The sequence below is a fragment of the Trifolium pratense genome, linkage group LG3, assembly GCF_020283565.1.
Source record: "Trifolium pratense cultivar HEN17-A07 linkage group LG3, ARS_RC_1.1, whole genome shotgun sequence".
Lineage (NCBI taxonomy): Eukaryota > Viridiplantae > Streptophyta > Magnoliopsida > Fabales > Fabaceae > Trifolium > Trifolium pratense.
In genome coordinates, this window is record NC_060061.1 from 10,078,043 (window position 1) to 10,102,855 (window position 24,813).

The 24,813-nt window shown below is 33.0% G+C and overlaps 3 protein-coding genes and 1 non-coding gene across 12 annotated transcripts; 2 read left to right on the plus strand and 2 right to left on the minus strand.

Annotated features, from left to right (window-relative positions):
* LOC123917838 (sulfite exporter TauE/SafE family protein 3-like) lies at nt 1-5,681 on the plus strand. Its single transcript, XM_045969695.1, has 11 exons — nt 1-486; nt 832-991; nt 3,168-3,368; nt 3,467-3,531; nt 3,628-3,655; nt 3,863-3,954; nt 4,056-4,142; nt 4,255-4,305; nt 4,673-4,988; nt 5,070-5,210; nt 5,365-5,681. The coding sequence occupies exons 1-11, from the start codon at nt 202-204 to the stop codon at nt 5,454-5,456; spliced, it is 1,518 nt and encodes a 505-aa protein (XP_045825651.1). The 5' UTR covers nt 1-201; the 3' UTR covers nt 5,457-5,681.
* Nucleotides 5,682-8,096: 2,415 nt separating this feature from the next.
* Nucleotides 8,097-8,785, minus strand: LOC123917839 (ubiquitin-40S ribosomal protein S27a-like). Its single transcript, XM_045969696.1, has one exon. It carries the CDS (start codon nt 8,722-8,724, stop codon nt 8,257-8,259), a length of 468 nt encoding a protein of 155 aa, XP_045825652.1. The 5' UTR covers nt 8,725-8,785; the 3' UTR covers nt 8,097-8,256.
* Nucleotides 8,786-10,053: 1,268 nt separating this feature from the next.
* Nucleotides 10,054-19,277, minus strand: LOC123917840 (putative uncharacterized protein DDB_G0271606). Of its 9 annotated transcripts, none has more exons than XM_045969704.1 (16): nt 19,135-19,277; nt 18,794-18,894; nt 18,274-18,503; nt 17,753-17,920; nt 16,555-16,924; nt 16,327-16,470; nt 15,517-15,669; nt 15,299-15,415; nt 14,349-14,429; nt 13,321-13,470; nt 12,212-12,838; nt 11,171-12,055; nt 11,023-11,073; nt 10,702-10,884; nt 10,541-10,591; nt 10,054-10,393 (listed from the first exon to the last, which is right to left on the minus strand). In XM_045969704.1, exons 1-16 carry the CDS (start codon nt 19,169-19,171, stop codon nt 10,295-10,297), a joined length of 3,447 nt encoding a protein of 1,148 aa, XP_045825660.1. In that variant the 5' UTR covers nt 19,172-19,277; the 3' UTR covers nt 10,054-10,294. The 9 variants fall into 9 exon arrangements, with proteins under 9 accessions (XP_045825660.1, XP_045825659.1, XP_045825658.1 ...); XM_045969703.1 differs by having other exon boundaries at nt 10,684-10,884; XM_045969702.1 differs by having other exon boundaries at nt 10,702-10,878; nt 11,171-12,838.
* Nucleotides 17,286-17,357, plus strand: TRNAH-GUG. The gene has a single exon. It is a non-coding gene; the product is annotated as a tRNA-His (tRNA).
* Nucleotides 19,278-24,813: the final 5,536 nt, after the last annotated feature.

Sequence of the window (24,813 nt, forward strand, 5' to 3'; positions counted from 1 at the left end):
TGTAAAAAAATTTAGACTTCTTGACCAAAAAAAATTAATATTTACCTTGCACCCTTATTATTACTTATCTAGCCTACCTAGCATACAATACAAAACATATAAATAGAGACAAAGCTTGTTAGCCTCAACATTACTCAAACCTGATTTTTTTATTTTTTTTTTCTTACTCAAAATATTTACCTTGTGGCTATATAACATTTGATGTTAAGACATTGCATGCTGTGGTTGTCTTGGTCTTATCTTAATGCAAAATACTATACGATTAAGAAAACTGTTCTTTATATACATATATACATGGCTTTGCATGGATCAAAAATATTTAGAAGGGACATGAAATGGGTTCTGATTTCTTTTATTCTTCTTTCAGCCTATGTTACTTCTTCTCATCAATACACTAGCCAAAAAACAACACCAGCTTTCAATGACACCAAAGGGGTTGATCATGCTAATGATCATGCTAAAGTATTTTACAAACACACTTGGCCGGTAATTCACAAATACTCTCTCCGGCCTTAATTATAAGTAAATATTCCCTCTGAGATTCATTGAATAATTGGTGTATTTGGTCTATATTAAAGACTAGATTCATTAGTTATCCAATGAATCTGAAAAAAATATTTATTTAGAATTAAGATCAGAATACTTTATAATATTGGTTACGCGTTTAATTTCATCAAATTTTATGAGTCAATTTTCAAGTAAGCATAATATGTACAATATTCTATAGAGTAATGAAATTTTTTAGGGTTAGAAATATAAGTATTTGGATATTGGTGTTTTGCATGTTTAGGACATTGATTGATTGGGATAATCTTTGTGGTATGCATGCAGGGAATGAAATTTGGGTGGAGAATAATAGTTGGTACCATAATTGGATTTCTAGGATCATCATTTGGGACTGTGGGAGGTGTTGGTGGGGGTGGCATTTTTGTGCCCATGCTTACCCTTATTATTGGATTTGATGCAAAATCAGCAACAGCAATATCAAAATGTAAGAACTATACATAATTAATATTTTATTTTCTCCAATTCATTTCTCCTTTTATGTTACATGTTGTGAACAAAGGCAATTGGGTTAGTTAGGTTAATTAGTGTTAATTATGAGATTTTCAGCAATTGCTTCCTAACCTCATCATCAATGGCAATTTTTTTTTTTATTGTTTTATAACTTTTTGGTTCCTAGGGAAAAGAGACCCTAGTAGTTCAGAGTTCGGCCGCAAAGTAACTAAAGTCTGGATAAGAAATTGTTCTACACAGGAATCGAACCTGGGTTCTCCTGAAATCTGTCATTTGGTGAAGTTAATTAACCACTTGAGCCCAATAACTTGATTTTGAAAATATTTTATTTTATATATAAGATAAATTATATTTTCTTTAAGTTATATCCCGCAAGAAAATAAAGTTTTTATTTACTTGAGTTTGTGTGCAAGTAAATTTCGATATGGTACAATTCCTTTTATTTATTTTTTCCTAAATATTGCAAAATCATAAGTAACTACGTATTGTTAATTTTATTTTTTTATGACAGAACTACGTATTGTTAATTTGTTATCTTGTACCAACATGAAATACTGCAGCCTTAAGCATCCTTCATTTCCTTAATGAGTTTTCATTTCAGCTGGTACAACTTTTATTTCTTCTTCCTAAATGTAACTACTTCCTTTCGTGATAAAATATAGTTTTATATCTTAATTAAGTATTACTTTGAACACTTTTATTATTATTATTATTATTATTATTATTATTATTATTATTATTATTATTATGGATATAATTTGAGGCTTTTACGTTTTAAATTTGGATCATAATCATCATCTAACCAACATAACAATTCTGAGATATTCTTGTATGGTCAAGAGAACAAGAATATTTCATTTGGTCACTCACACAAGAAAACGTAAATGTAGAAAAAATAATAATTAATAATACATATTTTTGAAATAATTATATTATTTATTGTGTGTTGAGTGTGTGACCAAATGAGATATTCTTGATCTCTTGACCATATAAGAATATCTCAACAATTCTACTTATTTCTCAAACTCAATGTGTACTAACTTTCATCTCTAAGGTTAAGAGCAACCTGTCTGAGTCTCCCTATTAGCTGACTTTTGAGGTTGAAATCCAAACATATTTAACATGATATCAAAGTCGGGTTAAAGACTGCAATGTGACCATTTGACCCAAGTCGACGCTAGGTGTGAAGGTGAATGTTGAATATGTAATTGTATTGTTGGAGTTTGATATATATGATATGTGACTCATATATCCAGGGACGGCCTAGGCCCATGTGCGACATGGGCCGTGACACAAGGTCTCTTAAAAATGAGGGCCACAAAAAAAAAATTATAGGGTAGTAGTATTAGTAAGTTAGGGAGTGTAAAAATTAATTATTTATGTTAGAAAATGTTGTAAGGGCAGTAAGGCCCAGCCCAACCCATTTTCCTAAGGAAAAAAAATAGCAGACAAGAGAAGTCTATCTTGCGTTTTGCGTTCTACGTATTCTTTCTCAAAAACTCCATTAAATCACCACCACCAGGCGTCGACCTGCCACCATCACCGGCGGCATTAACGTCGGTTAACCTCCTTCCTTCTATTCTCAAAAACTCCATTAAAGTTGAATGAATTTGCTTCAAAAAATGCAGCAAGAATGAGTCGATTTAAGTAGCGAGAATTTTTTTTTATAAGCAAAGTAGCTATAATGTATTTTGTTGTTATTGTTAGACTATGAATCTTTTTTATGTTAATTACAAGAATGATTATAATTTTATGTTATTTGCAATTTAAATCGATGATGATTTTTTTATAAAAAAAAGTTATGTTTTTTTTTATTAAAGGTCCACTTTCATATTTCGTACAGAGCCTCCAAAAACTCGGAGACGCCACTGCATATATCTAATACCTTTAAGATTTTGGATCGAAATGTGACATCTCCCTCTTTATAGTCATGAAACATTTGATTCATCTTTTCTCCCTACTCTCCCCCTAACCCCCAAGACATAACTAAAAAATTGTTTGTGAACATGCAAAATGAACTTTAGGTTTCCCAAGTCACTTTTCCCTCTAAAAAATGTGAATCCAAATTAGCTTTTTTTTTTGCACTCATTTTGACCATTATTTGAAACCTTATATATATGGATGTGTATGTTTCTGTTTGTTTGGTAAAGTCATGATTACAGGAGGAGCAGGAGCAACTGTTTTATACAACTTGAAGAAAAGACACCCAACACTTGACCTTCCTGTGATTGACTATGATCTAGCACTCCTTTTCCAACCAATGTTAATGCTTGGAATCAGTCTTGGTGTTGCTTTCAATGTCATTTTTCCTGATTGGATGATAACATCTTTGTTAATTATATTTTTCACTGGTAATTAAGACTTACTTCAAAATTGAGTCTTCATTTTCTTTTTCTTTTATCACACTGCTTATTCATATTGATGATTTAGTTTTGGATATGTGGAACAGGCATTTCAATTAATGCTTTCTTAAAAGGTGTTAGCACATGGAAAAAAGAAAGTCTTACTAAAAAGGTTGCTTAAACATAACTCATTCTTCTTTATATTATTCTTTTTCTTCTGTTTTTACATTTTGATGCTTTGTTTTAATGCATCATGTTATACTTCCAGGAAGCTAAGGAGAAATCACAATTAAATGGTAATTTTTTGACACAATTTAATTAATTTTTTTTTAATAATCCAAAATTCTATATTTTACAACCGTCCCTAAAAAAATTTGAATTTCGTCCCTTAAAGTTACAAGTCCAAAATTCTCTATATGTTTGAAAAGTAGTAATTTGTCCATTAATAGAGAGTAGAGACAATGGTAAACATATATAAATGTCATGCTAAATTTCTTTCTCAGATACTAGAAGGATAGAAGATGCAACACTAGATCTTCAAGCAGAAGAATCAGTAAATGAAAGTCAAACCAATACTAATCCACCAAGGAAAAAGGTACCAATAAATATGTATAAGTCCTGCTTAATTTAATTATTCCTTGTAAACATATATCTATTTTTTCTAATGGAATCTGAAACAGCCATGCATGAATGCAGGTTTCTGTTATTGAGAATGTTTATTGGAAGGAACTTGGACTTCTTTTTTCTGTCTGGATCATGATACTTGCATTACAGATAGGAAAAGTTAGTATATATCTCATCACAGCTATATATTCAACTCAAATAATTGACCTGAGGATTCTTGTATACATGTAGTAAAGTGTGATGATTATGTTTATGTATTGTTTTGAAACAGAATTACACAACAACTTGCTCTGTGGCATATTGGATATTGAATCTACTTCAGGTATATATAAATTATAAATTAGTACTAGTGTACTATATACAAGAATTAAATAGCTAAAACCGAAGTTTTATCCAGCTTATTTGTAACACAGATATTTAAATTGAATGTGCATTCTATTCAATGTTTAACATGTGTCCAACATGACACTGACACATGTAGTTACATTCAATCACTTTATTTTTCACACATTATTACTGAAGTCTACGTGTCAGTGTCATTGAGTCTAATGCCAATTTTTGTGGATTCGCCTTAAAGTTAAGTGTTGATCACCTAAGATATTGATTTGGTCTCAATTTCAAATATGGTTAAAGAACAAATAAATTACTACATGGTTATGCCTTTCTTTCTTTTTCCCTTGTTTTTACAGGTACCTGTAGCTGTAGGGGTAAGTTCATACGAGGCTGTGCTTTTATACAAAGGGAAAAGAGTTATAGCTTCGAAGGGAGATCAACAAACAAATTGGAGTGTAAAGCAGTTAATTCTATATTGTTCAATTGGCATAATTGCTGGCATTGTTGGTGGTTTACTTGGTCTTGGTGGTGGATTTATCTTAGGACCACTTTTCATTGGACTAGGAATCCCTCCTCAGGTATCAAGTGCTACATCCACTTTTGCAATGACATTTTCAGCATCTATGTCTGTGGTGGAATATTACCTTCTCAAACGTTTTCCTATTCCATATGGTTAGTGTCTATATGAAAAAAATTCTCAAAAAAAAACACAAAAAATATCAATTTAGACAATAACTATGACTATTCTTGCAGCACTATACTTTGTCGCCGTGGCCACTATTGCTGCACTTGTTGGGCAGCATTTGGTGAGAAAACTTATTGCCTTATTAGGGAGAGCATCAATTATCATTTTCATCCTAGCCCTCACAGTTTTTGTGAGTGGAATATCATTAGGTAAGTGTCTTTAATTTGGGGGATTGCTTATATTTGCTTTCAATATTTATTACTAGGCCTCACTTGTTAAGCAATTATTTTATGAACTAATGCTTTCAATTTTGCATTCGTGTAACAATTAACTTAACTTATTTTTTTTCCCTCTAAATTACAGGTGGAACAGGCATAGCAAATCTGATTAAAAGGATTGAAAACAAGGAGTACATGGGATTTGGAGACCTATGTACGTATCGGGTTAGGAATTAAAGTTCAATGTGTTGAACTTAAGTATTTACTTGACAATATTTAGTGTTGTAAAGTTGGTATCAAAAAGGCACAAAGTGTGCTTGGAAATTAGCATTTCAGGCTTGCGGTAAGTGTAAGCTGGCTCTGCATTAAAGATGCGTCTGATTGCAAACCAACTGTGTTCAAACTGTACAAACATCTATCTTTTTTATCATGACAAAGAAGAAAGAACATGTAATAACAATATCATTTCTAACAACGTCAAACTAAGGATTAAAAACACAACCAAAAGCAGTACTCCCTCGGTCACCTATTGACAAAAATCACGGATATTAAAAAAAAATGTTGAAGTAATGATTTGTCTTAAAGAGTAATGTTAGGGTCACATCCTCTAACACACTCTTTTAACACATTCCAATTAAAGTTAGCCACATCATCCACTTATTTTCTACCTTTACCGGTTAACTGGTAGTATAGGTTGAACGACTTTTATTTTTTAATAAAAAAGAAAAACTGCAAATTGTCCGTTCATTTTCTTCTTCGTCTTCTCGCAATAAACAAAGCTTTTGTAATCGTCTTTCTCACAAGGTTTAATCCGACCCATTTCAAAGACAGGTTTAATCTGGCCGATCTCGTCACTATTAGCTGCCATCGTATCCTCTTTTGTCTTCGATGAATTGGTTGAGAGTTTCTGTAATCGTCGTCTCGTCGATTGAGTCGGGATTTTGTTCCAGAGTTTTTCCATTGGAGGATTTTTCAGATCTAATTAGGTTATGTACGAGTTTTATAATCTGGGTATACTAAAATAGAGTATTATGTTTTCCCGTGGTCCTGTTAGAGTTCTTAGTGAGTTTTAACTTTGCTGATTCATGATGGCAACGTTTTTCCTGTTGAGATCTTACTGGAAACGTGAAGATACAGGGGTGGGAGCTGAGTAGTTAAGATGAAGATAAAGTTAAAATAATAATAATAATAATAATATATAAAATAAATGGTTACATATTCCCGTAACAAGTAAAGGAAGAAAATAAGTGGGATGATGTTGCTAACTTTAATAGGAGTGTATGTATTAGAGTGTGACCCTAGCATTATTCTTGTCTTAAAAATGTGGCTATTACTATATTATCCTTTTTGTATAAATGTTTTTTTGTTGTTAATTTTTCATAATTCAAAACAAATAATAGGTATGCTCGAAAAAAGAATAATAAATACATCAAAAAATTTGTAGAAGATTTCACATGTAAGGAAGAACTTTTTTTGCAAAGATAGTAGTTTTTTTTTGTTGAGAATAATAAACTTAATTAATTTCATTCAACAAGGAGATTATCTTCAATACAACGAAAAATCATCTAAAAAGTTAATTTGTGTTTGACGAGCATTACAAAAACAACAATTGCATATCCCAGAGTTAATGTGTTTGTTTGGAAAAATAAATTTAAGCACTACTCCATTACCTTGAATTTTTCTCATTAGTAAAAAAATTCAAAAGAACATTTAGAGTTTAACTGTGGATCATTATTCATTATCATATAAATTCCTTCAGAAGGTTTATTTGCAAATTAATCATTTACATCAAAACAATCTCCCGCATGTGATTTCGGATTTAGAGTGACAAACATAAGCTCTTCCTCTGATATGAAGAGTCACCCAATACATGCAATGGGAGCGGTAGCTACATCAAGTGGGGCAACACAAGTCTCGTAATGGTTTTGACGGAACAAAATCGCAGGAAAAAACAACTAGAAACCAAATCAAGCAGATCCAACAAGCTAGAATAGTATTTCACCAGAGATGTTTGTATAGGATGAGAGGAACGCAAAAATGTTCCATAGAAAAGAAGCCTTAAATTTGTTTACCAAATGAGCCATACAGGCACTTTTCTGTTACTCAGAAGATACAACAAAATCTAACTATGGAAAACAATCTATCAGTACTACAAAAATCAAAACTTTGGATTGCATAGCATAGGCACTGTTTCTTTTTTAGCATCGGAATCATAGCTTAATGATTAGCATGTTGGAAGAGAATATAAACATGTTACAGTGTAACAAAAGTTTCTGATATCAACAATGAACTAATCGAATACACTGAAACCGACCAAAACCAGTGCATAATTGCAGCTCTCGATGTAGTTAATGAAGAAAATTAACAACTTTCGTTCAAAACAAACATGTCATTCGCCCATGTTGAAATTTTTCTATAAAACAAATAACCAAGTTGTCAAACAAACACACCAAAAACACACCCCGTTGTTTGGAAGAGTTTGTGAACATCATTTTTAAATGAGGACTCATAAAACCATATCAATGAGCCAATTTCAGACTAAGAACAAACAATTAAAAGATGGTTTTAGGATAAAATAAGCTTATGACAATAATCTAGACAGAGCACCTAACGAGAATAAGCTGCAATGGGGTTTTAAAAACAAAATGTTTTCAGTCATAGTCATAAGAGAGTCGGAATAAATACTTGTTATTAATATGTGTAATTGTCATCTCCAAATATGACACCATGTTAAAACTACAGTATCATTAATCAGAAACGACAACAATTTATCAGCAATTTCGCTAATCCTAACACAACAAAATCGATTAACTGATCCAATCAGAATATCATAAAACATATCTGAATATAACCAGCATCACAACAACACAATAATCGTAATTCAAAACAGAGATAAATCTGATTTATATTTAATATCCAGTAATCAAACTAACAAAATATAAAAAGTCTCATAACAAAGCTAATTAAACTGAAATAACCATAAGTTCAACAAAAACAAATCGATTACTAGAAAATCAAAACATCAAAAAATCAAATCTCAAGCTTCAGCCTTCTGGTAAACATAGGTAAGACCACACTTACCACAATAATGACGATCAAAATGATTCGCCATGAAAGTTCCAGCACCACACTCAGCATTAGGACATTCCTTCCTCAACCTCTGAACCTTACCAGAATCATCAACCTTATAAAACTGAAGAACAGCAAGCTTCACCTTCCTATGCTTATGCTTGATCTTCTTTGGCTTAGTGTAAGTCTTCTTCTTACGCTTCTTAGCACCACCACGAAGACGAAGAACAAGGTGAAGAGTTGATTCTTTCTGGATGTTGTAGTCGGCGAGAGTGCGGCCATCTTCTAACTGCTTTCCGGCGAAGATGAGACGTTGCTGGTCTGGTGGAATTCCTTCCTTGTCTTGGATCTTGGATTTGACGTTGTCGATTGTGTCAGAAGACTCAACCTCGAGGGTTATCGTCTTCCCTGTTAGGGTTTTCACGAAGATCTGCATCTTTGCGGAACTCTGTGAAGCGAACAACAATGGTTTGGGATTGAGGCGATTAGGGTTTCAGGGGAATTTATGTTCTGTGGAAAGTTTAGGGTTTGGGATATTGGGCTTTCTGGACTTGTTTGTTATTGGGCCTCTTTAATCCAAGATTTTATTTCATCCAAAAAATATATATAAATTGACAAAAAATATATATAAATTTTGACCAAAAACTAATAGTATATTTATTTTATATGTAAAATTTTAAATATAAAAAAAAGTATATTGTGTATTTATTAATGTTAATTATTATTTTATTAAATATTATACAAAATATTTATTGTATTTTGTTGACTTTGACAATAAACTTGTGTGTATAATATTTCTCCGATAATTATAATGTAAATAAAAATATTTTTCAAGTATTGAAATATTATTAGCTAGTGGCTATAATTTCACTTTTTAAGGTGAATAAATGGGAGTGTTGGAGTTCGTACCCCAATTTCTGCATATTATACGCAAATAATACAATGTCTCTATCAACTGACTTATGTTCACACGGAAAATATTATTTTTAATAAATTAATTAAATTGTGAAGGAAAACAACTTGATCGTAGATTTTGAGTGTGTATAATTGTGTCAAAATAATTGAGGTATAGTAGAGTAATATAAATCGAATTAATATCACCCCAAAAATACAATAGAAACCAAATAAATAATCTTATAAGAATTGTGCATATATTTCACAAAATTAAAATGAAAAAAACATTGATCGGCTATTTTTATCTTTAAAATATTGAATTGATCAAATTAACTAGTTATACGTAAGTAACATTTTTTATTTAAAAAGTGAGAGATATTAAAACAGCTAGAGCTGTCATGTGTGGACATTGTGCTTGCATCTTCTCTTTTATTCAAGCTTTTTATTGTAGCAGTCTTATTTTTCCCCAACAGGGAAATTATCCTTCAAATCACGAAAATACCAGGCAAAATAGTGGAGATTGGAAGTCAAATACATACAAATGATATAAAAGGCAAAGCTCATATTTGTCCAACTTATGGTATAAGTTGAGATGGCACACTGATTAGAGATATGGTGAAAGTATTCCTTAAAGTTTGAATTATCCTTACTCCTTGAGCCAGCTTTAAAGTTGAGTTAAAATTAAAGCTCAAATTCTATGATGATATTTGAGTTCATTTTGCATTTTCATTTAGCAACTTGAAATTGTTCGCATTCAAAATATTTAATTATAGGCGCAGTGGAGTGCTGCTATCGAGCTACTCATATTTGTCCAACCATACTTGTTCAAAAAAATATTTGTCCAACCATCAAATGTCAAGTGTGCATTATGGAGTGTGTTGCGATATCAAATCCATAAGAGACATAACCGTGTTGGAATATACACTATTACACTATCATCAAAACTTAGCAACTCACTAGGATGACCAAACAATTTTGACACACTCTTGCACTATTAAAGCAAATTACTGTGAACATTTTTTTCTTTTAGTTGGAAACTGCTAAAAATTTGTTTAGAATGTAGTAATTTCTGGATTTTACAACTAAACCTATCAAATCTAAAAGGAAACGTGTCACTCTTCTTGGGTAGGTTTCTCTTGGGGATGGTGCAGAGCAGGAGAAGAAATCAACCCAGGGTCGCCTGATTGTTGTGATGATATTGCTTCTTGGCCCTACATGATCCAAAGACAAAAATCAGTTAGGTTTCAAAGGACGTAGTGATAAGCTGTATATTCAGCCAATTAAGACCTTGAGGAAATTAACCAACAAAAAAGCAACCAGGCCTTCAGCTTTTTCGGTAAGAATCCAATTTAACTGACCTGCGGTGTCACTATTGCCTGTGCTTGGTCTTCTACAGAATTGCTTCTGCTCTGTGATTGCAAAGAAATAATTAGAACTTCAGAAGCAATGAGTTCAATGAAAAATTGAGAAACAATCTCACTGTAACAAAACTGTTCAATGCCTGTGTTGGCGGCTGTACCTGCTGAAGGTAAACAGGATGCTCTTGCTGCTGCGGCAGAACCTGTTGTAATTGCAATTGTTGCAGCTGTTGTGGTTGAAGAAGTTCTGGCTGACTATGTTGTGGAACTTGTTGTGACAACTCCGGTTGGAATGATTGTTGCTGCAATTGAATATAATGCTGTTGTAGTTGCAACTGCTGCTGCTGCAGGTAATACAAAAAGGCAATAAGGTTTCAAAGGACATGGGAAAATTAAGACCCACAGAAAATTAACCAACAAAAAAGCAACCAGGTCTCCAGCTATAAAACCAAAAATTTTCAGTAAAACTCAATTTAACTGACCTGCGATATCACTATTGCATGTGCTTGGTCTTCTAGGGGATTATTGTTGCTCTGTCATTGCAAAGAAATAATTAGATTTAGAACTTCAGAAGGAATGACTTCAATGCAAATTGAGCCACAATCTCACTGTAATAAAACTGTTCAATACCTGTGTCGACGGCTGTGCCGGATGAAGGTACACAGAATGCTCTTGCTGCTGTGGTTGCTGCTGTTGAAAGTATTGCTGCTGCTGCTGCAGATCCTGCTGTTGTAATTGCAATGGTTGCAACTGTTGTGGTTGAAGAGGTTCTGGCTGACTTTGTTGTTGTGACGATTCCGGTTGAAATGGTTGTTGTTGCAATTGAATATAAAGCTGTTGTAGTTGCAACTGCTGCTGGTAGTAATAGTTTTGCCACATCTGATTATAGTCTTGGCCATTCTGCATATATCCATATTGCTCATTGCCTTGCATTGCATTTGCATATTGTAATACGTTTGGTGTGGTACTAGCTGGTAATTGGGACTGAGACAAAGAGTTTTGTATCTGAATGTTTTGTATAGGCCAACTTTGAGGTGCCACAAAATCAGCAGTCGAAGTAGTGACTTGAAATTGGTCTTGACGTTGATCGCATTGCTGTACTTGCAATGCAGATTGAGAACACCCAGGAGTTATGGGAAATTGTGCTCCCCCATCAGCTGGATGAATTTGTTTTGGAGATAAATGTTGGTGCTGGTGCTCTCTTCTATGTGTATTCCCACGATCACCATATTTGGGACCCCCGCGATTGCCATATTTGGGCCCTCCACGATATTTACCATCATTTTTCATTGGACCCCATTTTCCACCACTATTTCTAGAATACCGGGGTGGTAGTGGTCGTTTCATTCTATGGTCTCGATGAGATGATGAATACGCCCTGTTTCTCTCAACGTGAACTTGAGCATAATCAGAATCTTGAGCGCTTCTTGAAGAGTTGTACCGATTTGTGGTATAACCACCCACTACTTCTCTACTATTTGACTTGCAGCTTTCTTGAATTGTCTCACACTCCACCTGAGATGATGAATACGGCCTGTTTCTCTCAACGTGAACTTGAGCATAATCGGAATCTTGAGCGCTTCTTGAAGAGTTGTACCGATTTGTGGTATAACCACCCACTACTTCTCTACTATTTGACTTGCAGCTTTCCTGAATTGTCTCACACTCCACCTGAGATGCCACTAGTCCCGAATCAGGGCACGTGCTTTCCCGGATGTTCAGTGGCGCACTTGTCTCAGAAAGTGGCTTCAATTCTTCAGTCTCAAGCTCACACTTCCCCTGAGGAAAAACAGAGTTCTCATTTGAGGATGCTTGCACAGTTTGTGATGGTTGATTTGCACTGGCAGTTTGATGTAACAAATTTTCTGATGAAATGCCAGATTCAGAACAATCTTTTTTAAAATTATTAACTTTGGTAGATTCCTCTTTAACTCCAACTAAATCTGACGGCGACAAATTCCTTTCAGGGTCACTGTCTCTTGGCTCATCTGAAACTGAGAGATGTAATTCCCTTGCATTATCTTCTGCTTTGTCATCAGATTCCACAATTTGAAGACAGGCCGTATCTGTATCATTAGACCGAACAATATGATTTTCCAAGTTAGAACTAGGATCTCTAGGTGCTTGATTAGGCATGGCGACAGAAACCTCTTCTCTCTTGTCCTTGATCAAATTCAGTGCTCTTCTACTTTTAGTTGATTGCTGATGTAAATCTATCCGCGCAGAGCCTGGAAATAATCTTATATGTCGATTCAATGCCCTCCTCACATCATGTATGGTTCCACAATAGTCAACAAACTGGTAACATGCAGGGGTTAGTATCAAAATTTCAAGGTGCCTTGAGCCTAGCCCACATTGAAAAGATTTACCACAGAAACGTCAGTATAATAAGGGTCAATATACCTAGTAAAGCAAACAAACAAACTATCACGAGTTCAAAATATTTTACTTTTATCTATTGAATAAAATGAATGCAAGTTTTATTACGAGAAAATGACTACAAGTTATTAAGCCTTTTCTTTGGACTACAAAAAATATTGAGAGAATAAAGGAAGAGTGAGAGCGATCGGTTTTATATTTTTTCTAAAGATAGAAGCTCTATAGCATAAATAAACAGTAATGCTGTATACATGCATAATGTTATAAAATTTGTTAATACAAATTGGTTGAATCATGAGAAAAATAACTGATAAAAAAACAGATCAACCATCTTATACTACTTCATTCCTAAATCAAAATGATGGAATCCGGTATAATTCAGTTCATACAAAAAGTGTAACCTCTAGGTATAAGTTTGATATATCCTCTGCATCTTCTGAACTCAGACCTTCAGATCCATCAGACCTTGGAGATAATGCACCAGCAATCATTGAATCCATTACATCAATGTGTTTTTGCCCTCCATGCATCATAGAGAACTTTATCAATTCCTGTAAAAGTACATCAAAACAAGTGTTATTATAATTTAATTACACATATGATGATTTTATCTTCAAAAAAAAAAAATGATGCTTGTTTTAATAAAATCATTCCTAGGCATGTTCCTGACAGTTCAGGATTTACAGAACCATTACCACGTGACCAAAACTATTATTTCTCCAATTAAGCACTAGTTATTAGTTAATTGGTCAGTCTATCCTACACCAACTCAAAAGTGGTTTTCGTTGATGGGTGTAGGTGAATTTGCTTTTGACAATGCTGCAATCAGGATAAAATATGATGAACTACCCTTTTCTAGTTCCTAACTTTAGTTTAGCTGGAAATTAAAACATTTCCAAACATTTAACCCATTGCTCATCCATGCGGATTGTTTTGGGAGTGGGGGAGTATAGAAGAAAGCTCCTGTCCATGAAGGTCAGTAGCAACTTAGATTGTTTGACTTGTTCTGTCAATATGAATTTGCCAGTGTCTATCTTCCTAGAATTGGGAGTTGGGTCTAACTCAACGCTACAAAACCAGCTTATAAGGTGAGAATAGTCTCTAATTTATAAACTCATACGATCTCACATCCGATGTGGGACTTCTCAACATATCTAATAGAAAGTAAAAAAAAAAGGTTATCTTATCTAGTGTGGTTCGGTATTATGACGTCATTTGATCAACTTAACCAACTCCACCTAGTCAAAACATGTATTGATTTGTTGTCTGGTGTATGGAAACAATAACTGATTTGTTGTCAGTAGGCCTTCTATTAATCAGTTGATAACCAATACTGGTGTATTTGCATGCATACTTACTGAATTTCAGCTTAGATGTATCTCTTTTTGCAAAACATACAATAATAATATATGGTAAAAGACAGACATACCTCCAGAAGCAATTTGTTTTGAGGCAAAGTTTTGATACCATCAATTAAGACAACTCTGGCAGCATCCACATCGTTTGTACTCTTAAAACCAAGAAAGGAACAAACAACAAATTAGTTAACCACACCTGACATCAGCATGTATAAGTGACGGGGTTTTTTCTTTCCTTTTGATTTTAAAGAACTCTTCTTTGAAAAATTCTGATATGCTTGCTTTAACCAGTTGAAACTTGAAAGAATTAGTGTAAGAGGCAACTATAACTTAAAGGTGCTTGTTCGAACAAACTATAACTTTAAGGTACCTAGAGATTATAGAAGATAAACTCAAATATCAGAAAATCCATTCGGTTTTATGTTGAGAGGTGGACCATGGAAGCCGTGTATTTACTACAAAGACTGTTACAGAGATACCGGAGGAATGAAAAGAAAAAAAGATAGAGGTGAAAATTGGAGAACATACAATACTAGTCTCATACTTTAAGTATCTTGGGTCCACCATACAAAATGACGGGGAGATAGAGGAAGATGTCAACTATATCATCCAAATAGGGTAAACAAAATGGAGGGATGCTTTGAGTGCGATATGGGATAGAAAAATACCTCTCAAGCTGCGACATGGGATAGAAAAATACCTCTCGAGCTTAAAGGAAAACTTTATTGCACAACAATAACACTCACAATGTTGTATGGAACTGAATGTTGAGGAGTAAGAAACCAACAAAACAGTAAAAGTAGCATTGCAGATATGAGAATATTATGACGAATGAGTGGTTACTTTACATGAGACAAGATAGGATAAAAAATACAATCATATAAAATTTATAGGTTTATCACCTCCAATGAATGTTCTCAAAAACTTGATAGGCTGATTTTAATCATAAAAATTAGAATCACATTGTTAAAGAAAAAAGTTAAGACCTAATGCTTGATGTAGACGGGCATAGACTACATACCATATATTTTAGCCGAGAGAAATGAATATATAAAATGGGTAGGGCGTGTAGCTTTTCCTCTGCTGCAGCTATTTCAATTGCTTCTTGGTATATACTGAAAGCTAAATCCGTATTTCCCTGCATTAAAGATATAAAGCAGCAAATGCAGTAACTTTATTACTGCATCTGGGCATTGCAGAGTTAATTTTTCTTCAATGGCAGTACAGGCTAGTGCATACCAAACGTTTTTCCATATTAGCTTTTGATATAACATTCTCCACAAAGTCTGAATCTGTCTCATTACAACGACGGATATATGCAGCACGAGCTGCTAAAACATCTCCTATTTGTTCCTTAAACCTAGCATTAAATAAATGCATTGCTGGCACACTCTGTAACAAACATATAGTGGAGCTATAGTCAAGCATAAAACTATGAAGTTAAAGCCAAGAGAAGAAAGGAATAAAAAAGTTTCAGCAGGGCACAACCTAGTCATGTAGTTCAGAAATATACTGTGCTAGGAAAGCATTAATTAACAAATACAAAGAAACCGGTCAACTCAACATAAAGAATAGCGGACATGTTTTGACTTGGCTCTTATTTTATTATTAGATTATTAGTAACTTCCAGCCTCCAGGTCTTTGGGGTTGGCCACAGTCAAGGCCAACCCTAGTATTTTAAATTTGGTTGCCTTCTGGTCCTGAAACAGTTTTTTTTTTAACAAGGGTCCTGAAACAGTTTTTAATATACAGAAGAGCCATTAAGAAACAGGGGAACTTGATTTGTCTACACCTTTTTTTGTAATGAATGTGAACATCCACGTCCAAACCTTTACATTTCACTTATTCCTTTACACTCGTAAAGCGCTATTACAAATTATTTTTTGTATATTCAATCCTATAGCCATATGACGTTGATTGTAATGCAACTTGTGTTTGTTCGATCTCTGAAAATATACTTGGAAAGTGAAAAATAAACATATTCAGAAGCTGACCATTAACATGGCTTTCAACACATTCAATCAACATAACCAGTAACTGGGAAGATACCTTCAAATAAACTTTGGTTGCTCGGTCTAGAGAATAATTTGCTATTTCTCTTCCTCCCTTGGCTTCCATGAAATCCGCATAACGCGTCCAGTAATCCGGATAATTGGCGCACACAATCAAGCATCTCTCATAAAGTTTCACAGCCTATGCTCCATGGGAGGAATAGAAGAATTAGCTAAAAAAATAAGCAACTAGAAAACTTTATTGAAATACTGCGCTGAGATGTACCCAGTCAAAATCCCCTTGAAGTTCAATAAAATCCAGATAATCATGCCAATTCTGCAATTGATTTGAATCAAGTGGCCGGACATCAAAGTAATATCTCTGAATATTTGCCTCAAAAGGACTAATCTTCGAATACAACTCACAAGCATTATGATAAAGCTGTTCTCCAATGATCCTGTACTTTTTTAGTGCTATTGAACTGGTCAATCCAGCGGACGAATCCACCATATCTTTGATAATACAATAAGTCTTGTCATCATTGCAACATGTAGTCATGGGAATTTCACCATCAAATGGTTCAGATTGTGATTCCTTTGGAGAATTGTCCAGGCTTGTCATGCCCTCTTCCAAAGAGGTTAGCAACTTTCTAAAACTGAAGAAATATTAAATTAATATATGGTAAGTGTATTCTTCAAATGTGTGTGTGTAAAAACATCACAACAGATGCACCCAAATGGCCATACACATGTTAAGTAAGTACTCTTTGTACTTTTTTGATAAACATAATGATCATCCATATACACAAGTCAAGTTACAATTCAAAAGCCCAATAAATGAAGGTTATGTTAGAAACCCAGAGCAATTGAAATTGAAATGTGATGGAAAGAATTAAAAAAAATTACAATTTAATTGAATGAATGGTTGAGCATAGGAGAGAGAACTCTCCTCCATTAATTTCCCGTTGACAATATTTTTCCTTCAGAAACTATCTAAGTCATAAATTGACCCATAATGTGGCTGTAGTTTAGTGGTAAGAATTCCACGTTGTGGCCGTGGAGACCTGGGCTCGAATCCCAGCAGCCACAAAAACATTTACTTTTTGTCAAAAAAAAAAAAGTCATATATTGACCCCCTAACCTTACATCCCCTATTTGTTTATCTAACCAAACCCCTCTTACTAACTAACGGCCCAAGTTGACACTAACTAATTTTCCCTTGAAGAAATAAAGGAGCATATCTAAAAGCACTACCCTATAAGGCCTTCAAACAAGTGTTACAAGTCTATAACAAAAATAATTACTCAAGTATGCCTCCAAACTCCCTCATACAAACTGGAGGGATAAACTGGGAGTGTGTGGTAATGGGCAAATTTATTAAAAACTATGACTTCATATCCTTGTAAAAAAATCATTGATTTAACATCAGGTTTTCAGAGCAGCATTAAAGCCTTGGGGAAGTTACACGATGCAACAAGACATACCTATCATAATACGGGTGTAACTTTTTTGTTGGAAACTTAAGAGTCTGGATATAAATGTGAGCAAGTGAAATCCACTGCTGCTGGGAAAACTCAAAATGAATATACTTGTCCCACAAGGTATGACATAAGTAGTCCTTCCCAACAAAGGAAATGGCTCTCTTGAACAATCTGGAAAAAATATATCAACAAAATCGTCTCATTTCCTTTCAGTAGTATAGGTTTTCAAAGAACATAAAGAGGTAAGAATGTGGAAACATATGGATAATAAAAGATGGGTCATACTAACTAGGAACTAGTTAAGGAAACCAAAAAAAGTAAGTTTTGCGTTGAAAAGAGTATGCTTTGTACTTTTAAAAAGTAGATTATACAAGTTCCAATAGTTTTTTACCTTATTTAGTTCCTTAACCAGTGCCCCCCAGGGGCACTATCTAGCATTCTCCATAAAAGAATTCTTCCTAAATCATTTATCTAAACAGTCCTTACAACAACATTGCTTTTGTGTCTGCTTTAACTATATTTACCTCCGAATATCAGATGCATCCTCAAAAGCAGACATACCAAAGCTACAATAATCAACCCACATGCCAACCGAATATGTTGCAGCTGACACGGCTCGTTCAAACACTTCAACAACCTTTTCCAAGGTGCATAACCGTGTCACGTGTGCAGCATACTTCCTCCAATACCCGTGACACAAAGGGAATTCGGACAAGAAATGGTTGTAAACTAGACATATTTTCTCCACATTATCCTGCAAAAATAGACTCAAATACTCCCCCCAGTCTTAATTAAAAGCAAAAGTCCACTTTCAAGATTCATTGAATAACTGATATATTTGGTTTATATATAGACCAAATACATCAGTTATTTAATGAATATAAAAAGTGGACTTTTACTTATAATTAAGACCGGAGTAGTACCTAATTAACATTCAAACTTCATCATACCAATAAATCCCATAATAGCAATGAGCTCATTCTTTAAAATTTAAAATACAAACAAGAAATGTTGATAAAAATTATAGTTTGGTATCAAACTTACAGGATATATTTTCTCAATATCTGAAATCAGTGAAACCCATTCATCAAAGTCTAGTGATCCCTTAGAAATAACTTCTTCAAGTTCAAGATTGTCATTGCTAGCTGCAAAAAGTCGAAATAAAATGGATAAAGAGCATTTTTTTTTGCAATGTTGCTAAAATTGATTGGATGAAAGTAACTACTGGAAATAATTTCCAACAGCCTTATAGCCAGAAAATAACTACTGAAAATAAATCCCTAAGACTTATACCGATAAAATCAAATAAAAAATAAAAATGTGGAAATAGTAATAATAACGATGATGAAGAAATAAATAAAGAAGTAGCATGAACGGTTAATTACCGCCGGCGGGTGATTTTGTGGGACAGTGCGAGACCATTAGAAGGCGATGAGAGAGAATGGAATACAGAGAGAAGAGAGAGAGAAACCCGCTGCACTGCACCGTTGTTCAAATGGTAGAAGAAAATACTACACTATGTTTGTTTCTAAGGAAAGATCGTGAGAGGGAAAGAAAGTCGAAGGAAAGAGGGATTTTCCTTTGTTTGGAACAAAAGAAAGTAACAAAGGAAAAGAAATGAAATAGATATATGGTCTCATTTGAGCGGAAAGCATTTTGTTGTGGGGCCATACATCTCTTTCCTTTATTTTCCTTTGTTACTTTCTTTTAACAATTTGAGATCCCTGAAAGTGACTTTCGGTAGTTATAATAGTCTCCGACGTTAGTTTTTGTCAAAAAACTGTTTGATAGTGCTGATGTGGCCGTTTTGTTGACTTTGTTGACCAATACGTGTCATTTCTTTTTAAAAATTGATGTCACGTAGGCAGGGACCAAATTGAAGGTAAAAAAATCAAAAAGATAGATGAACGTTGAGGTTCTAAATTGACCAAAATAAAAACATAACCCCCAATTATAAAACCCTAAATCAATCTCCATCTTCTTCCACTTCTCATCTCCATAAACATTTATAGTGCCAGTAGGTTATCATCATATGGTAGTTTTGATCCAGGTACCATAAGGTTTATAGGGCATTGCTTTAAACCAATTGCCTGCAAGGTGAAACTGGCTATAGGTTATGTTTATTACTTGTGAAATTAACATAATACACTTAAATAATTAAACATAAAATTACTTAAGTTTTAATTAAACTTAACATTAATTACATAGCCTTCAAAAATAAAGCACGTATGTCTTCAAATATAAGCATTATTAAACCTAGCCTTCAAACATAAGGCAAATAGATGTCTTCATAATAATAATAAACATAAACTAAGACAATTACATGTCTTTCATCTAAAAATTCAAACTATGTCTTCAAACATCAAAAGTTGCCGTAAAAAATTGTCTTCATAATTCAATCTTCAGTTAGGCCGTCTTGGTGGAACACTTGGTGGTTTGCTCGATGATGACGAACACACCGACAAACTTAATAACCAGTAACAATAGAGGAAGGGTGATTGATAAAGAAGATGAGTGATGGTTTGAGTTTGTCACTTTGAGAAATGAGAAACTTGGATGAGATGAAATGTCTTTGAAAAAGTGAAATGGATAAATAGAAGAAATAACCATTCATCTACCTTTTTTATTTTTTTTACCTTCAATTTGGTCTGCCTACATGGCATCAATTTTTAAAAAGAAATTACACGTATTGGTCAACAAAACGGCCACATCAGCAATATCAAACGGTTTTTTGACAAAAACTAAAGTCGGGGATTATTCTGACTAACGGAAGTCACTTTCAGGAATCTTAAATTATTTTTTGATGATCTGGGGACTATTATGACAGCGAGTGCCACTTTCAGGGACAAAGTGGTTGTTTACTCGCTCAAATGTGAGAAGAAAGTAAGAAGTGGATAAATTTTTGGGTTAAAAAGACAATATAGCCCATGTCATATTATGTTAGACTCGCTTTTATGAAAATAAAATGCCTTAAAAAATGTAAATAATTTGATAAAAATATAAAAGCACAGAAGTTAATTTTTTTGTCTGAAAGAAGTTACTTAAATAGAAGTTAAAAAAAATGTAGGAGTTAAGAAGAATTTTTTTAAAAAAAAAAAAACTGTTATGGGTATTATGACAATTTCAGAAAAAGGCTACACCAAAATGTGAGTATTCCATTTATTATTAGTATAGGTAGAAGAAAAACGGTATATATAGTATCATGGTTTCTCTTATATTAAATAGTTCACGGTTATTATTGTTGTGGTTATTGACTTATGTTACTAAAAAAAATTATCCGTTGAATTATTAATCTTTTACTTCTTTTAATATAATAAAATTGATTACTATCAAAATTACTAATTAGTCATTATCAGTTTTAATAATATTTCATATTTTGTGTTCTTCATTGTAATTTTACAAAAAAAGTTTATACAAAAATATAGAAAGAATAAGATCAATACAACATAAAATTGTTGAGTAACTGGGCATTGTGTGCTCGTCCACCAATTTTTTTCATTTCTCATAAACTTTAAATCCAAGACACCTTCCGATAAGAGTTAACAGTTTCCCTCCAGTAACAGGTAATAGTTTATGTTGCCATTTTGCTTCGTAGTCTCGAGGCTATTCCTGTCGAATTCCAAAAATTCCATAGTATAAAACTGTAATTTATAGATTACTTCAATTTGATCCCTCGTCCAATTATGGGGTAGACCGTGATTTAGTAAATCACTAACACAAAAGTTATATACATTATGGGATACACTTTTCGGACTCCCAATGCCACAAAAGCAACTTTATACATCCCCTGCATTATGTCAGTCTCACCTAATTTATAAAAATTACTTCGCGATTTCTGTATAACAAAAGAGTAAGTTGTGTGTCATATCATATCAATCACTTTCTTCATCTTCTTGTTATCGACAACCAATGTTTGTAGTCCACCAACGAAATATATATAATTCTTTTTATTTAATATTAAATAATGAATCGTCGTATTTTTTATTAAAATAAATCAACCTTCTTATTTTTTAAAAGACATTGTAACCTATTTTCACCGTGAAAAATAACCATCCATTTTAAATCAAGTTGGATAAACCTATTATTTTTCAGGTTGGATAGTGGATTACCAAATTATTTTTTTGCTTTTTTAATATTAAATAACGAATCATCATGATTTTTCATATAACTAGAGCTGTAAAAAGGGCCTTAAGGGGCGGACCCACTTATTCCTGATTATTAATTTTATTTAAATTTTAAACAATTTTTCTAGTGTCGTGAACTTATTCTCTTTTTCTTCAATCAGCACTGTCCACGATCGGCACCCTAAAAAAACTGTGTTTAAAATTTAAATAAAATTAATAATCAGGAATAAGTGGGTCCGCCCCTTAAAGGGCCGGCCCCTTAAGACCCTTTTTACAGCTTTACATATAACTAACTCAACATTTTTATTTTTTTAATAAATAATGTAACTTATTTTCACTAAAAAATATTTAATAATATTCAAATAGTAAAACCTATAATATTTATATAAATAAAGTTAAAAGCATTTGATATAACTAGAGTTGTCAAAGGGGTCGGCCTGGTCTGATCTGGACCGACCCGAACAATTAATGGTCTGGCCCATAAATTTTATGGCCCGATCCGTCATGTCCGGCCCGATAAGCAAAAGCATACATGGCCCGATGGGCCGACCCGTTTATTTTTTGTTGTTACATTTTTTTTAAATGTACGAATGACACACAAGTTAGTATCCATAAAAAAAAAATTGTGTCGCGATTTCACGAGATAATAGATACTACAAAATATCCACGCAAAAGTCAAAGTGATAATAAATTCACAAAATGCACCCTCAAAGCTAATAACTTTCAAGCTTACATCATAAACTAAACTTTTGGTATACATAATAACAAACTTAAAGGAGCCATAATATCTTTTTGTTTCAAAATCAAAATTTCAATTTGATTTTTTTTTAATATTTTTTTTAATTCTTTAAGGGGCTAGCCCAAAAGCTCGTGGCTTGGCCCCTGACAGCCCATGAAAAAGCTTGGTCCGATGAGGTCCGGCCCGCTATTTTTGAAACTTGGCATGTGTAAATATATAGGGCTAATTAGCCGGCCCGATAGTCCGACCCATTTTGACAGCTATAGATATAACCATAACACTATTAGGTTAGTAATTCTTTAGATCTGAGTCCAATTTTTCCCGAAAACTAAATTTTGCATGGATTTTTCAAATTTTAAATTATTTGTGCCAAATTTTGATTATATACCATGAAAAGATTGAATGAAAGTGGTAATAATTAATCTCATGAACGATGGAACTCTAAACAGCAAGGGTGTGCAAGGTGAGCCACCGCACAGGGCCTCAAATATTTAGGGGCCTCAAATTATTTATATCGGTCTATTAAAAATTTTATATATTTAAAAAAAATAATGACTTTGTTACTACTAAAAATATTTTAGTATTAAAAAAAATTAATAGACATATTCTTAATTTTATAAGTAACTTGCGGTTGATTGTAAAAAAAGAAATTAACATTTCAAGAAAGTTTTTTTTTTCCGAAGGAACCGTAAGTTGATAATGATATTAGATTGAAGATGTATTTTAATGTTATTGATTAAAATATGTTGCTTTTAGATGTTATTTACTATGATGACTATTTTTTATGTTATTTACAATTCAAATAGAGAATCACTTTTAAAAAAATTGTATTTTTTATTAAAGATCTATTTTTAATTTTCAAACAGGGCCTCCAAATACTCGGGACCGGCCCTGGCTAGTGGTAACAAAATTTTTAAGTGATAAAGACAACTCAGTTGTGCTTGAAAGGGATAAAGTTTTTTTTGGTTTTTTGTCAAGGATAAAGATTTAATATGTAGAAACAAGATTATATATAATCTCTGGGTGAAAGGTCATTTTGTTTTTCACAGAGCCGACCCTATTTATATGCATGTGTGCAAAAATAAAATAAAAAATAAAATAGATTATAAAAAAATACAAAATAATAGAGGAAGAGAAACAAAAGAAAAATAAAAATAATGGTATTTATATGTTCCTCTTCTAGGTTCAATACATAATATAATTTTATTATCATATACATATATGTGTGTGAAATATAATTTCATGCAAAATATATAAAATATGCATAATATACGGATGTAAAATAAGGGTTAAATTAGTTTGGTTGTTCACTTCATTGAATTGATTGAACTTGACTTAAGATTAAAGATATGAGTCGTTCATTTTGTATTTTCAATAATATATTATAATATTTATTCTCATATAACATGTATGATTTTAAAAGTCATATTTAATATATGAAGAATGAGTAAGAATGAATCATTTTACAATGTATATTGGCAGCGTCAAATAATCTTATTTAATATATCAAGTGGATGGTATTGTTATTGGTGATTGAGAAGTATGACTCAAATAATCTTATTTAATATATGAAAATGAGAAAAAATTAACTGTGTATGGTTTATCTAATATTCAAAATCAATTTTTAATAATGGATTATTCTTTTTTTTTTATAAAACATTAGAGTGCATAGGCATCACATGATAATTATGACATCCCAACTATGTTGGCACCTCATAATCATCACCTATCATTTGCAGCACCCTAATAAATTTATTAAAAATAAAGAAAAAGAGAAAAACTTGGGGGGACTAGACCAAAATCTAAGGAAACAATAATACAATGAACCTACCACTACCTCATTAAAAACCTTTCCTGGAAAACCCCAAGGGATAAAACCAAGGATAGGGAAAAAGAGTGCAGTGGATTTAATGAAATCTAAAAGACGGAAGACCCATTAAATTACTCATATAATCTCCTTGAACACTCGGCAGAACATTGTCCCACCAGTAAAAACCATTAATATTAATGCCTAAAGCAGCCATTCTATCTGCACAACAGTTCCTTTCACGATAAATGTGAGTCGCTCTAAAATGCATGGTTTTAGTCAACGTCAAGCAATTGAACCATCTATTACGAAGCTTCCAAGGGACAATGTGGGCGGACTTAAAAGCTAAATTAACCAATTGTGAATCGGATTCAATCCAAAGATTGTTCCACCC

Excerpts from the sequence above, each read along its gene's own strand:
- LOC123917838 (XM_045969695.1), top strand. The coding sequence starts at position 202 with ATGTTAAGACATTGCATGCTGTGGTTGTCTTGGTCTTATCTTAATGCA. Across the intron at positions 3,369-3,466 it reads GTTAATTATATTTTTCACTG|GCATTTCAATTAATGCTTTC; the intron begins GTAATTAAGACT and ends TATGTGGAACAG. Across the intron at positions 5,211-5,364 it reads TGTGAGTGGAATATCATTAG|GTGGAACAGGCATAGCAAAT; the intron begins GTAAGTGTCTTT and ends TCTAAATTACAG.
- LOC123917839 (XM_045969696.1), bottom strand. The coding sequence starts at position 8,724 with ATGCAGATCTTCGTGAAAACCCTAACAGGGAAGACGATAACCCTCGAG.
- LOC123917840 (XM_045969697.1), bottom strand. The coding sequence starts at position 19,171 with ATGGTCTCGCACTGTCCCACAAAATCACCCGCCGGCG. Across the intron at positions 17,921-18,273 it reads GATGCATCTGATATTCGGAG|ATTGTTCAAGAGAGCCATTT; the intron begins GTAAATATAGTT and ends TATTTTTTCCAG. Across the intron at positions 10,885-11,022 it reads ATGCAATAGTGATATCGCAG|CAGCAGCAGTTGCAACTACA; the intron begins GTCAGTTAAATT and ends TATTACCTGCAG.